This window comes from Saccopteryx leptura, chromosome 1 (genome assembly GCF_036850995.1).
Source record: "Saccopteryx leptura isolate mSacLep1 chromosome 1, mSacLep1_pri_phased_curated, whole genome shotgun sequence".
Classification (NCBI taxonomy): domain Eukaryota; kingdom Metazoa; phylum Chordata; class Mammalia; order Chiroptera; family Emballonuridae; genus Saccopteryx; species Saccopteryx leptura.
The window spans coordinates 215,089,296-215,104,394 of NC_089503.1; the positions used below are offsets into that span (position 1 = coordinate 215,089,296).

Genomic DNA, 15,099 nt, shown 5'->3' on the forward strand with positions numbered 1-15,099 from the left:
CCAAATCACACCCACTTGTTCTGTCCGTCATATCAAAGGTTCATCTTTTCAGCTGTGAGGCTTACAAGAGAGGGAACCCATTTTTGTCTTAGAAAAAAATCCTGCATCTTAGATTCTGTAACACTTAGGGTTAGGAATCTGTTTAAAGATATTATTACTGTTTACAGTGTTACAAATTATGTAGAATTTAAGTATATGTGTTTTTTTGTGGGGTTTTTTTCTGAAGTGAGAAGCAGGGAGACAGAAACAGACTCACGCATGCACCCGACCAGGATCCACTCAGCATGCCCACTAGGGGGCGATGCTCTGCCCATCTGGGGCGTTACTCTGTTGCAACCCAAGCCTTTCTAGCACCTGAGGCCCAGGCCATGGAGCCATCCTCAGCACCCAGGCCAACTTTGCTCCAGTAGAGCCTTGGCTGCAGGAGGGGAAGAGAGAGACAGAGAGAAAGGAGAGGGGGAAGGGTGGAGAAGCAGATGGGCATTTCTCCTGTGTGCCCTGGTCGGGAATCGAATGGGGACATCCACATGCCTGTCCAACACTCTACCACCGAGCCAACCAGCCAGAGCCTCATGCAAAATTCTAAACCAAGTTCCCGTAGCAGCACTTAAATAATGTCTGCATGCCATTTCCAAATAGAACGTTTGTAATGGAACACAATTTATTGCATAATAATACTCATTTTAGTAATTTCAATGTTTTTGTGTCAATTAATGTTGCCACGGTAACAATATCTTGCTAATAACGACTTCATCTTCACACACTTAATCAAAATCCTTAGGTGTACTTAAAGATTTGAGGCCGCTTCTTTTATTAATTTATTGGCATTAAATTATTCAAGGACATTTCTAGGGTATATATAGTCATTACTTTAGCAGTAAATTCAGTTTCCTTCAAGCTATGTCTTACATTTCTGCCTAAAACATAACTTTCTGGTTTTCTTCGTATGGGTTTTTATGGAGTGCAGAAGTTGTTGCCTTTGTTAACGGAGAGAGAACCAGCGCTTTCCACGTGAACCCCACCACACCGACTTTGCCTTTGGTTGAACCCGAGTTTTGGGACCTGCGCGCTCCGACGAGGCCGGGCTCTTTTGGTCCCACCGGCCGCCGTAGCCCCGGAAGCAGTGATTGGCTGAGGCAGAAAAGTGCCGCTGCCTCGGCGGTTTCACTTTCGGTTTCACCCCGTTGTCGGCGGAGGCCGGGCGGGTGGAGCACCTGGAGAGGGGGTTCCGAGAGGTGAGCCGGGAACGCGCGGGCTATTCATAGCGCCGGGGCCCCACCGCCCCAGGCAGGGTGGGGAGCAGCTGCGGAGCCCGCGGGTGGCGGGTTCCCGCGAATGCCGCGCTCCTGGCGCGGGGCCGCGCGGGAGGTCCGCTGTGGTCGGCGCCGGGATCGCGGAGCCCGTCCCCGGGAGCCCGCCCCGCCCCGAGGGGCGCCTCGCCCGCGCCGTGGCCCCCGGCCTCGGCTCCGAGTGCGCTCCTGGTGGTCGCAGTTCCTCCGGGAGCCCCGACTGGAGCCTGGGAACTGGGCGGGAAAGCGGCTCCGAGCGCGGCGGGGCGGGGCGTCGCCTGGCAGGCCCGCAGCCAGCGGGGGGCTCGCAGCTGCCCCCGGGATCTGAGAGCTGGGCTGGCCCGCCCTCCTACCGGGGTGGGGAGTGCCCACCCACAGGGCATGGCGGTAGCTCCCGCGCCAAGGCTTGTGTGTACGGTGCGCCGGCTCACAGCGGGCACTTCGGTTCGGGGTATCTAGGATTGGGGTGATGCAGATGAGCTTGATCGCGATATCGGGCGCCCCCCCTTAGTAACGCAGGGCTACTGTAGAAAGATGGAAGAGACCGAAGGGCTTAGTGAAAACTCATTCACGGAACCCTTCCACTTACAATTTCTTTCTGTGTGTTGCGCTGGCACGTGCTGACTTTGAGCTAAGATGAACTAACTTATCACTTCACAGTATGTTTAGTTTTCCAGTTTTATTTAAAAATTCTTCCTCAATGTCATCTCTAATTTTGGGTTTCCTCTTGATTGACTCCCTGTTCCATCACAGCGTAGGTGCCATAAACTACTCAGCCATCCCAACTGTGGGGCATTTAGGGTATTTGTGAATTCTTGCCTCATTTGAGCATCCCAGATAATACCCAGATAAACTTTTATTTATTTATTTTTACTATATTTTAGATTATTGCCTTGGATTAGATCCTGAGAAGTGAAATTGTTAGAATAGGTGCTGTGTTCTAGTGATGTCTTTTCAGGTCTTCTACACATTGCCAAATTGTTTAACAAAATTGTTTTCATAGTTTACATCATCCGTGTAGGACTGTCCCTCTTTCACCAAAGTGTGATAGCTCATAATACGTTTTTAATACACCAGCCAGCTAAATTGAGCCTCTTTTTTTTTTTTTTTTTTTTTTAATCTATTGTGGCATCTGGCAATTTCACTTGCTCGAATTTTGTGAAGGATGCTTCAGAGATTATGTTAGTGTATGTGTATATTACTGGAGTGACTGCCTAGGCTGGCTGACTGCTAGATTACTTCCGTGATTTTCTAGCATAACTGCCTTATTTTGCAGATGAGGAACCTGAGGTCTTGAGAGGAGAAATGAGTTATCCAAGGCACATGGCTAATTAACTGCCTGAGCTGGGATTAGAACTCAGGGATTCTGCCTCCCAAGTGAGTAGTACTCTTAGTGCTGCATTGACTGGACTCACTAAACTGTGGCACACAATATCCGATATTCAAATATAAAAAGGTATTTACATCACTTGGATTAATCTGTCATTTTAGAGTTGTACCAAGTAACAGAGATTGGAATCATCTGAGGGATCTGTGACCATTTTCCGTGGTCAGGACTAGGAATCCATTATTTAGAATGGCAGTCCCTTCAAGATTTTTTGTCAGTTGTTTTCAGATCCCCTATATGTTGGAATAAAATATTTAATGTTATAATTTATACTCTAATCTGATTAGAACCTAGCTGTTTGTTTTCATTTGTTATACCTTGAATTTTATTTTTTTTTAACTCGTTGCTTTAAGACTATAGAACAATGGTTTTTTTGATTTAGGGTTTATAGCGGTTTCTCATCCACAGTTGACATTTTGGGGCAGATAATTTTTTGTTGTTGTGTAGGGCTGGCTGTCTTATATTCTTCTTTGTAGAAGAATAAGCAATATCCTTGGCCTCTACCTACTAGACCCCTTTCAGGACAATCAAAATGTCTACAGACATTTCCAAATGTCCCTGAGGGTGGGGCCAAGTCTGCTGGTCGAGAACGATTTGCTTTATAAGGATTATCTGGAGGAATTGATGTAAATTCCAGCGCCCTGTGCCTGGACAGCCTGACTGGGGAAACTTCAGGAATCTGCATTTTAACAAGGATCTCTGTTGGTTTGAATGCGGCTGCTTCTTGGATGACACAGAACAATTTTCTTTTTTATTTGATGGTCAGTAACAGAGATGTTACTGTGTTACAGCTGCTTAAGGGCATGGTAATACTGGATTAATCACTGTACACATAGTTAGGGACAGGGAAGGACAGGGGTTTGTCTTGGCACTGCCTTTAAATGCCTCTTCCACAAGTTCAGGCAGTGTGCTTAGGGACCAGCGATACCAAATGAGGAAGGCGTTTGCCTGTCCCCAAGAAGCTTACAACCTACGGTGGGACACTGGTCAGCTGGGGAGGAGGGAATCCGCTGTTCTCAGTCTGCTGAAGTGTGTGTACTCGGGTTGTAATGTTACGTTTCATAGCAATTTTTTGCTTTTTAAATATTTTGCACCTGAAACTGTAAATTCCCTAAGAGTGGATGAAAGTTTCCAGGTAAACATGGATAACAAACAAGAATTTGCATGTTTTCTGCTCAGTGACATCACTCACAGTCAATTACGAAAGTGTCTTTCTGGTTGACCATTAGAGTGCCTTGCAGGCTGACCAGTGGTGACTGAAGATCGACCCCCAGAGCTGCTGGCCTCCAGCCAGATCTCTCACTGTCGCTGGCCATGGCCCAGGGTCAGCAGGAGAACCTTGACATTCCGAGGGCAGCTGTGCCTTTGCGAGGGCTTGGGCTTTGGGATCAAGCCTGAGTTCTGCTGGCCACCTCACCTGGTGACTGAATTGCTCACGACTATTTCTGGCACATAGTTTGATGAATAAAATTTGGTTCTCACTCCCCCCCACCTTTTTTTTAAACCAAAATAAAAATCTCTGCAGGGCATTTTGCATATGTTATACTAGACCTCTCAGGAGCTTCTGACAGAAAATATTAAGCCTTTGACTTAATAGCCAGGTGTGAAAATAGGTAATTTAAAACAAGCCTGAGTTGGGAGTCAGGGGAGGGAGAGGAGGCCTAGAGGCTGATTATGGCTTTAATTTTGAAGGGAGGAGTTTTATCAAGGTGACCTACAGAAAGGAGGCCTTTTTCCCCTTATGTGTCTGTGATTCAAGAGACTTTTTTCTCTTGCTTCAGAAATGGTCAGAATTGTTCTTTCTGCCTTATCCAATTTAAAAGATGAAAAGTTAAAATTACATGAGCTGAGTGACGGGAAAAATTGTGATGTCGAGACCAATTTACTCATACAGAATGGATTTATGGGCAAGTCATTAAGTAACAGGGAGGACCAAGGAAGCCTAATGAAGATGAATGTAAAAGATCTGGTCTCCTTAAGTGATGGATAAAATGTGTTTGAAGCAACATCCTCTCCAAATAACTTAAAATAGTTTTTTTTTTCCCCAAGAGATTTAGAAGAATATAGATGCTCTGGAGAATAAATAAGAAGTTTGTATTAGTCTTTCATGTACTTTACAGTGTATGGAGAGAGAAAAGACTTTATAAAAAAAGTAAAGACTAAGAGAGATTGGTGGCAGGTTACATCAAATGCAGCCAATTAGGAAACTTGAAGCACAGGGAGGCAGAGCATCTTCCCACTGTCTATCAAGTGTAAGTGGTACCCATGCAAATCTGCTTATACCCCCCCCCCCCCTCGTCCCTTGTATTGACACAGGATTTCCCGTACTTGCCAGTTCATAAGAGTCTCCTTGGCTTGTGCAGACAGATTCCTGGATCCTACCCTAGATCTACCAAATCAATCTCCAAGTGATCCAAATGGCTGCTGTTAGGGAGACTGCCCTAGAGGCTCAAGCGCAAACTCTTCTCCCCAGAACGTGCCCCGATCCTCAGCGCTGCAGCCGGTCCTCTCCTGTGTAGATTTTCTCCTCACACTGTCCAGTGCCTTTGCTGCACCCGCTCTCCTTTCAGCCGCTGGACTCCTGACTCCTTTCCATCACACTCAGCTCGGGCCTCACCTCCAGAAATCCTTCTTGGACCTGCCTGGGCTGTGCGTCTTCTCTGTATGTGGTTGTCTGCGGAATTGGCTTTTAAAAATTCTTCACTTACATGTTCATTTGTTTTGTTTTTTTGCCTGTTCTGGAGTGTAAACTCTGAGGGCCCAACGCTGGTCTGGTGGGTGTTAGGCTCCACCCAGCCTGTGTGCCCACACTCTGGTGCTAATGAAAGTTTGGTGTTGAATGCCTTCAGAAAGAAATCGATGATAATTGGACTAAAGATGAAGCTTAATGGCGGAGGTATGATCTTTGCTGGGCTTAGAAGAAGAATATATCTGCTTTTTTAAAGGGTGTGGGAAGAGAATATTAATAAGATTTTAGAAAGAACTAACACCATCTGTTAAACAACTGATAGTCTAGGTTTATAGTCTTTTTTCTGACCTTAACTGGATAAACTAGTTAGTATCTCTGAACTAGATTTTTACATCATATGCATCTTAGTGGTTTTTTTAAACACAAAATAAACAGCTACTTTTGCTCTCAGTTTTGTACATGAAGAAATTGGCATAATGGGATTTAGCAAATGAACCTGAGACTCATGAGTTGAGTCAGTGTTAGGCCTTCAGGTTTAATAGTCTCTCTAGAGCCATTCATCCACAAAACGGCACATGCTCAGGACATAAATAAGGCAGTTTATAGGTGCATGGGAATATTTGTTGTTCACTAAATTCATTGAAGGTACTGAATCTGTTACAGTATTTACTTTGCATTTTTTTTCCCCTTGTGTTCAAAACAGCATAAATGACATTGTTGTGTGGTCTGAGTCCTGAATGAATAGTGGTTGTCCAGAATAGTCGTCGTAATTTCAGTTGTCTGTTGAGACTGTGTAGCAAAAAATAATAATAAATAAACTGGCAATTCATTAGAAAAGTTAAATTAAAATTTGTTGAGTAAAATATCAGTTGATCACATTAATTTTTTTTCCCCAAGGCTTGGGAAGATGGAGTGGATGAGGGTGGTCCAGATAACAGCCCCAAATTCAAGAGCAGTTTGTGAAACTTGTATTTTCTGTTATTTAACTTAGGATGGTGACCCTTCTTGGTGAAACAAAATTATCATATTAAATTATGAGCATTTTTGAGCATTCCTGCCCTTTAAACAAGTTTTCTTCTAACTCCTAAATTATATTAAATTATGAGCATTTTGAGCACTCATGCCCTTTAAACAAGTTCTCTTCTCACTCCTAAATTCAAGGTCAGAGCCTGTGTGTAAGACGTGTGTGTTGGGAATTCTTAAGGAGAGTCCTTCAGATTTTGTACCCATTACTAATTTTTAAGTGTTAGTGCTATATTAATCACTGAGTAATAGTGATGCTGAATTTGGGTGAAACAGAAAAATTAAGTTCCAAAGTCTTTTTATTCTGTTTTTGCTTAATAACTACAGTTTTGTTACATTTGTTTACCAAAGTATTTTGCAAGATAATTTACATAGCAAAATGGGTTTTTAAAGTAGTGCCGGGCACTTATGTATGTCTGATGTGATCTATTTGGTTGTGGTGCTCTTTCTGTATTTCAGACCCCTATTATGCTTGAGTTTTCAAACTATTTTCTTTATTATATAGAGTATATATACACTGTAATTATAATAAAATAAAAATCTTTGGCTGCATTAGCAACTTCCAGGCGGCTGTATAGGGTTGTGATTCTGGCCATCACTTACTGTCTGTGTGACCTTGGGCATGATGTTTATCCCTTTCTGTGTCTATTCATTGGTAAACCAAGGATGAAAACAATACCTACCTTGTCATATAGTGAGGTTAAGAATATTTGTCAGGCCCTGGCCGTTTGGCTCAGTGGTAGAGCGTCGGCCTGGCGTGCAGAAGTCCCGGGTTCGATTCCCGGCCAGGGCACACAGGAGAAGCGCCCATCTGCTTCTCCACCCCTCCCCCTCTCCTTCCTCTCTGTCTCTCTCTTCCCCTCCCACAGCGAGGCTCCATTGGAGCAAAGATGGCTGGGCGCTGGGGATGGCCCCTTGGCCTCTGCCCCAGGCACTAGAGTGGCTCTGGTCGCAACAGAGCGATGCCCTGGAGGGGCAGAGCATCACCCCCTGGTGGGCAGAGCTTCGCCTCCTGGTGGGCGTGCCGGGTGGATCCCGGTCGGGCGCATGCGGGAGTCTGTCTGACTGTCTCTCCCCGTTTCCAGCTTCAGAAAAATACAAAAAAAAAAAAAAAAAAAAAAGAATATGTGTCTGGTCCTTAGATAAGTTCTGGCATGGAGTCCATTCAAATAGTAACTCTGAATTACGGTTATAATTATTTTCGGAGATACTATTTTGGTGTCAGTAGTTTGTAAATACATCTACGTTATATAACATAGGCTTTAAAATATGACTGATTTGAACTTGAATGTCGGCACATCACATTTGGGGCACATTATTTCATCTTTCTGTATGCCTTTATTTTCATTAGAAAAATGGGGATATGAAGACCTTCTTCCCTGGATTCTTGTAAAGATTAAATTTGGTAGTGTTTACAAGGATCTTAGAAGAGTGCTCTACATACTTAAAATAAGCTTTCCTTCAGTAAATGGGAGTGGGTAGTGGTCATAATGGCATACTGACTTGTGTGTGTGACAGTAGTGACACGTGATTCAGAAGCACCCTGTAAACACAGGGCACTTCTGCGATGAAGCTGTGTCAGGGTTGTGTGAGGATTGATGAGAGGCGTGGACAGCGCTTGGCATGTGTCTGGCTCACCGTGGGTCCTGAGCCCATGCTAGCTGTTGCGTGGTAGTAATGTTGGGTCTTCACATGTGCTCCTTTGACACATGATTTCCTGTAACTGTGTTAAGCGCTTTCAGGCTTTTTTGGTGAATTATTAATTTTCTTACTTTTATCTTTACAGATTTCTGATCAAGATAGTTAAAATGAGTCTGCGGAAGCAAACCCCCAGTGACTTCTTAAAGCAAATCATTGGACGACCAGTTGTGGTAAAATTAAATTCTGGAGTGGATTATCGAGGTAATAATCTTCTGCTTCATCCTCAGTGATGTAATTAAATAAGTAAATGTGACTTACTGATTTTTATTAATCTCTTACACATACATACCCAGTGGACCAAGGAAAAGCATTGGTTGTCAACAGTTTGCATGTCCACTTCTTTTTTCTGCCCCTGAGGTGGCTCTTCTTAGAGACATAACTGACACCAAAGTGTGTGCTTCTGACTTCTGGTGTGATTTGTGTGTCTCCTGTGTCCTGTCTGTGCTGTGAGATCTGTGTGCCTAGGTTCCCTGGTACCGTGTGATAGCCAGGGATTCCCAGTCACCGGGCCTGATTAGCTCTAGCCGGTGCCGCAGAGCCCCGCCCGGCAGCATGTGTTTTGGCAGAAGTGTTTAAGATGGGCAGCGGCTATTTAGACGGTGCCATCTGACAGCGTGAACTTCCCACTCACAGAGTGTGCGGGTGATCCAAAGATGTCTTCCTGTTCTTCTAGAGAATACTCTTTTTAAGGCTGTGATACTGCTGAAATTAACTTTATGGGGGAAATAGTATACAATTCCATTTTTAAAGTTACTAAATTCCTAACCTTCCAAAATTCAGATATGTTGTATTACCTGGAATATTTTTACAAGTACAGAAACTAACCCATTAGCAGTTTAATAGCCTTTCTTATTCTCTTTTAAGTTTGAAGAAAATTTTGTATTTCCTGTTATTCATCGTAGTTTATCCCTTAGACAAAGGAAGGGGTTATAATTATAACTTCCTAGAACCTTTCTCTTAAGAAAAAAATCTTTGCTATGAGAATAGGTATTTTTATTAGAGTGAACATTTTATTTTGAAGTGCTTTTGATGCATTTTCAAACAGATTTGCATATTATGTCGCAGAAGTTTCTTGCTCTTTTATGGTTGTGGTTTAATTGTAAAATTAATACAGAAGGAAATAAACTGTGAAGTTTTAAGCATTCTTTTGATAGGAAATAATTGTTCATGTTCATAGTCCATTCTGATTCTTTGAAAGTTTACAGTTTTTAGCAGAATTCTGTTAGATTAATGTCTTTTGTTCTCATTACACACACAATTTTGAGAAGGAAACTTTCACTTAGAGGAGAATGGGGGCAGAGGCAGAGAGTGAGGAGCATATTAACGACGTTGAGGACTAAATGAAGCTATCGACTTGGTTAATTGAATCAAAGTTGTAGTATTTGCTTCCACGTAAAATTTTTCCTAGAAAATGCCACTGTCTAAATTAGCGACTCAGAGTGAGAGGCTTTTATTTAATTTATCATCTTTGAAAAAAATCAGGTCAAATTTTGCAGAATTCATTATTTTAAACACAACTGAAAAGATTTGCCTAGTTTCCTGGAAGTTTCCCTAAAATGCGTTTGGCCGTTTTTCTGCATTAGTCTGGCTTTGAGAACGTGTAACTGACAGCAGAAAGGGCGTTTTCTGATGCAGAATGCCGCCTTGTGTTCTCAGGCTGCTCTGCACTGTGAGCCACAGCTTGAAGATCTTCTTTCAGGAGCACCTGCTCTCCTCTCTCCCATTATTTTAACAGATCGTGGAGACTTCCACTTACCCTGTAGTGCATTCATTTGTTGCAGTTGATGTGAGAGAATGAAATACATCTGCTAGGCGTGTACTTCACTTAGTGGCTAAAATAAGAAATGCTGCTGGAAGTAAGGAGTCTCGGCTAATGGTCATTGGCTCCTGCATAATGGCCCACTCCCTTTTTTAGTTTTCAAAGAATGTTGTTTTATTTGGCATATTCCTGTGTTACTTCTGTCAACTTTAGAAGTTACTGTTATCACACATTCCATGAAAAAAGTGACAGTTCGATGTTATTTCTGCTTGCATGCTGTATACTTCTTAGCTGTTATTCAGATGGATATAAAGAAAAGACATTTTTCTGTGCTTCCGTCTTTTGAGTTGCCTTTACAGTGTGACTTTATTAAGCACATAGAATTGATGAATAAGGAGATTGTCAGCTCTAAGGTATACCCTGCAATTTTCAACTCTTCCTTGGAAGCTTTGTATGTCTTCTCTTGGACTCCCTCTGTCTGCAGGGGTGCTGGCTTGCCTGGACGGCTACATGAATATAGCCTTGGAGCAGACGGAGGAGTACGTTAATGGGCAGCTGAAGAATAAGTATGGGGACGCGTTTATCCGGGGAAACAACGGTAATGTCCTTCACTGCAGTTGTGCTACCTCGGAAATAAGCCTTGTGTTTATTATTGAGAGCATCACTGGGCTTTCTAGATAACCTTAAAGTTCAGTTTTAGTTTTGTTTTGTTAACTTTTAAATTCTTACATCCCAGGTCTCCAGTGTGACTAGCCTTTTTTTTTTTTTTTTTTTCTAATAGCTTCATGGGTTTTGGAAGTAGGGATTCTGTGCTCCCTCTACTGAGAAGGAACCGAGGGGCGTTGGTATCCTGACCCAGAAGTTGGCTGTGTTGAACTCGGTTTATTATATTCCGCCAGCACCACCTCTCCCACTGGGAGCTGAGCTGTAAGGACACCCTGCAGTCCTGCTCTCTGTGCTGCGCCCGGTTTGGCAGTTAGCTGGTTCTGTCTGCCCTGCCCTTTGTTATTCACTCAAATGCTCTTCGTGGAGATTGTGTCTCGGGACGACTGATAGCAACAGTCACAGGCTCTCTGAGTAGTGAGAGGGTAGATCCCGGCCCCTACATATGACACCTAGAGTGTGACCAGTTTCCCAGAGGTGTTTTCCCTGTCATTTTGATGCTCCCCCCCCCCATAGCTCTTTTTCCATGATGTAATAATCAGTGGTAGTAATTTTTAGACCCCCCGGATTGACTCTTGAAGAGGATCTTGACTTACTAGATGGGTCTGTGCTGTGTTCTCTGAGCAAGATACCGCTGCGTGTTCACACTGAACAAGTCTGGGAATCCGAGCAGGCACAGGGTTTGGGAGGGAGGTGCGCCCCTGGTGACAGCTTGACCAGAGTGACCAGTCATCACAGTTTGTCCTGCTCTTCTGACCACCTGTCCTGAAGAGTCCAGTGTGGGTGGTCTCAAGAGGCTAGCAAAGCAAAACTAGGTGACACGGAAGTTAGACATTTTACCAGGGAACTTGGAATAAGAACTTGGGTGGATTTTATTTGTTTGTTTGTTTTTTAATAAACTCTTCAGCTCTTATTTATCCTGTTGCAATTAAAAAATTAAACAGCAAATTTAGAATTTCTGTTGGGAAGATGCATGGAAATATGTTTTTTATTCATAATATGGAGTCTAATCTGGTAAGATTTATTGATTTACTTTACTATAAGCATAATTAATGTACCTATAATTATAAAACAGTCTTAGAGTCTAGTAACTTTCACATATTCTTTGTTTTATCTTCCTGGTCACAAAAGTCTGTCAGATGTATAGCTAAGACTAGAACACAGTTCTGTAAGACATCACACCCAGGGCTAGATTTGTGAACTTAGTCTTATAGTAGTAGTTCTGGATTTTACTGTGTAGTATGAAAATTTATTTTAAGTTGGCTGAGATGTCAGGCTAGAATCTGTTTGCTTTGAAAACTTGTTATTATGAAACTTAAAAGCAATTTTTCAGTTTATTTCTTTTTTTTCTTTTCAGTGTTGTACATAAGTACACAGAAGAGAAGGATGTGAAGACACCAAGAATCAAGAGTACAGTACTTTTCATACTCGGATATATTTTTTTATGAGATCCTTTGGTTTTTTTATATTTGTCATATTTCATAATAGTTGGTGATTTTTACTGACATGCGAATAAGAGAAATGTATAAACTGGATTTAATTTTAACGAATTCTTTCATATTTAAGTTTCAGTCATTTTCTTTTACCTCTGTCAGTGTGCAGAATGCAAAAAGAATAAAAAAAAGAAAAAGAAAGAAAATCTTTTTTTTTTTTTTTAATTTCTACACAACTTTTAACTTAAGTTTCCAGCTGTGTCATTTGGATTGATTGTTTTCCTTACTTAACTGGAATGATGTGCATGAGGATAATTCAAACCCGGTAGAGATGTCCTCCCTTATTCTACCCGCTTATATTTCCCATACAAAACACCTGAGTGTTCTACGAAGGCATCCCATTTCAGTCTGAGGTTTAAAAGGGTCCATGAGGCCAGAGGTTCAGCCTCTGATGTGGAACTAGATAGAATTGGGGTCTTAACAGTGGCGCTTCCATAGAAGTGGGAATCTGAATGGATTTGGGAGAGAAATCTAAGGGTCCCACTAAGCCAGTTAGGTGAGACTGTTCCCTTGAAGCCAAGTCTGTCTGCTGTCATCTTGCATCTCCTCGAGTGCAGCTAGACCTGTTAGCTGGTCTCGCTCCCTCTTGGACACATGGGCATCACTGTCATCATTTAATGAACACAGCAGGGAGGGGACCCCTGCTCATCTGTCTGGCAGTCATTTAGATGAAAGCAAAGCTTAGAGTTTGTAAACTTAGTCAGGTTTCAGTTGCTCAGCTGATTGGGGAAGAATTTATCCTCACTCTTGCAGAGGGAGATGAATTGGGAAACTTTTTTCTCACATCGTGGCTGTGTCTGAGTGCGAGGAAGCCCAGGAGCAGAGAGCCTTCATGGTGCTGGGCACAGGCAGCCCGTCTATATTTGTGACTCCTGCTGAGAGGGTTTCCACAATTTATTAAGGAGATTTCCACAGCCCTGCTTTATTCTCTGAGCAGTTTATGCTGTCTCTAGGGACGACAAATATATCTGGACGCTGTGGTTGAATGAACACCAGACAATTGTGTGAACGGCGAATTGGCCTTCCTCTGCCCACCCTCCCCAGTCTAAACAATTGCCTGTTGAAGGATGTGGGGCCAGATCGGGGAGGCGGGGCTGGGCTGGGCCGGCGGTCAGGGAGGCTGGGAGGCTGGGAGACGGGCGGGAAGTGCCCGTTCTGGAGAGGTGTGTGTGGCCCTCTGTCTTGTTTTGTTTTAAAGATCACAGAGTAAGTGGAAACAATTACTTTTTAATTAATAACTCGGGAAAGGTGACCAGAAACATTTCGCAGGGTTTAACTGTGTGTACACCAAAAATAAAACACTAGGCTGTGCTTCAATAATTTATCACTTCTTGACAGGGGCTTGAAAAGGGTCCAGTCTGTAAGTACAAATCACCAGTTTGCTCTTTTAGAAATGACTTCTTTTAAGGAGAAAATGGATGTCCCTCCGAGTGGAGCATACGTGTTCTTATTTGTTTTCTAGAATCGCAGGGCTGCCAGGTTGCCGTGTCTGGTCGCTCACGAACACCAGTACACCAGCTGCTTCTAAAGCAAGGCCGTTGTCTCCCACCAGCCTGGGGCGTCCTATTGGTGCTCCCTTCTTCCTGACCACCTTTCGGTATACATATGTCCTTTATTTTCCCCTTGCCATCTCTCTATTTTAATAGTCTACGGTAGGTAGTGTTTTCAACCGTGAAACTACTTTTAATCAAGATCGACTTTGGGAAATGCTACCACTTTTATGGTAATAAAGGACCATATTATGCACTGTACCCGACACCAGTTGTCCCCCGTGGATGCCTTCATATAGTAGAACCATGCAACAGTGTAAAATGCTAAAATTACTTTTTTCTTGACTGTGTAGTCTCCTAGAGGTCAGGGAATGATTTCCAGTTGCACTGTAACGAAGATGTTTGTTCTAAGTTGAAGAATTTTTCACTTGAGTCACACAAATTTCGTCTCTGCCCCCAGACCCTGGCTGCTCTGCTCTTTCTCTTAGGCTGTGACGAACAGAATGTTTACTGAGAAACAGAAATTGGGCTTGATTTTTTTTTAGACTATTTGACTTCATGTTTTGTTTTGGTCTTCTGAGCTATTCCTTGGCTAATCTTCCAACAAGTTGAATTGATTCTGACTTTAAAACTGTTTATCCCAAAACAGAGCTGTTGACAAGTACAAATACAGATGGCAGACATGTGATATGATTTTCCTGTTCTCATCTCAGCATTCAGTAAGGGAATGTTACTGAGAGAGATGGTTTAAGACAGTCTTAAGCTGTTTTATTCAGAGCAATGTGGAGTGCTTAATTATGTGACAAATAGTAACAGGTGTTTAAGGGATTTCCTTAAAAGTCTAAAATCTCTACTGCGTTGACTTGCTGTGCGTAGTGTACCACTCTAGAGGCTTTGATAATCTATAAGAATAGAAGTAACCTTTGGGGGGGGGGGGGGGTTGTCAGATAATCACACTGACTCACTGGTGACCTCAGGACAGCTTTCCAGGCAGAGGGGCCAGTCTGTTCCCTTAGTGTGAACAGACACTGACCTTTGTCCTCAGAGCAAACGATCCTCAGAGTATTGGCTAGCTCTTCTATTCAGAGGCAGATCCCAGCCCATTCTGTGGCCAGGGCTATTCTTTACAGCCAAACTGCATTAGCCATTCTTCTCTTCACAAAAAGAAGTTGTTGGTGAAAGGAAGACACAGTTTTTGTGTCCGGCGACCTTGTTTCTGGAGGCCCTGTACTCAGCAGCATGGCTCCGACCGCCTTTACTCGATTGACCCGATCGCTGTTGAGAGAGACTGTACTCTGAGTTAGTGCTAGTCCTGACCTCTCTGGTGTCTGAAGATCCGGACTACCTTTATTCCCATAGCTGTTGCCTGTTTGTGACAGTGCTCATCGGCGCAACCCTGAGTGCCCTCATTGTTAACTGACCAGCTTTGACCCACCAGTTGGGAGTCCAGTTTGCCAAGTGGGGGTGAGACTGCAGGAGTGGACAGGCAAGGGTGGTGCGTGCCGAGTGACAGGACAGTGTTGGTGATGCTAACTGGTGTCTTCCCTGCTGCCCTCTAAGCCTGCTTCCCTTGTCTGGGAGGTGGGCAGGCACCCCAGCAGCAGG

General features: G+C 43.3%; 1 protein-coding gene across 2 annotated transcripts; it reads left to right on the forward strand.

The window, feature by feature from the left end:
• Positions 1-1,124: 1,124 nt before the first annotated feature.
• On the forward strand, positions 1,125-12,151 carry LSM6 (LSM6 homolog, U6 small nuclear RNA and mRNA degradation associated). 2 transcript variants are annotated; one of them, XM_066360917.1, is made up of 4 exons: positions 1,125-1,235; positions 8,175-8,290; positions 10,333-10,446; positions 11,869-12,150. In XM_066360917.1, the coding sequence occupies exons 2-4, from the start codon at positions 8,197-8,199 to the stop codon at positions 11,901-11,903; spliced, it is 243 nt and encodes an 80-aa protein (XP_066217014.1). In that variant the 5' UTR covers positions 1,125-1,235; positions 8,175-8,196; the 3' UTR covers positions 11,904-12,150. The 2 variants fall into 2 exon arrangements, with proteins under 2 accessions (XP_066217014.1, XP_066217013.1); XM_066360916.1 differs by lacking the exon at positions 1,125-1,235 and adding an exon at positions 2,564-2,666 and having other exon boundaries at positions 11,869-12,151.
• Positions 12,152-15,099: the final 2,948 nt, after the last annotated feature.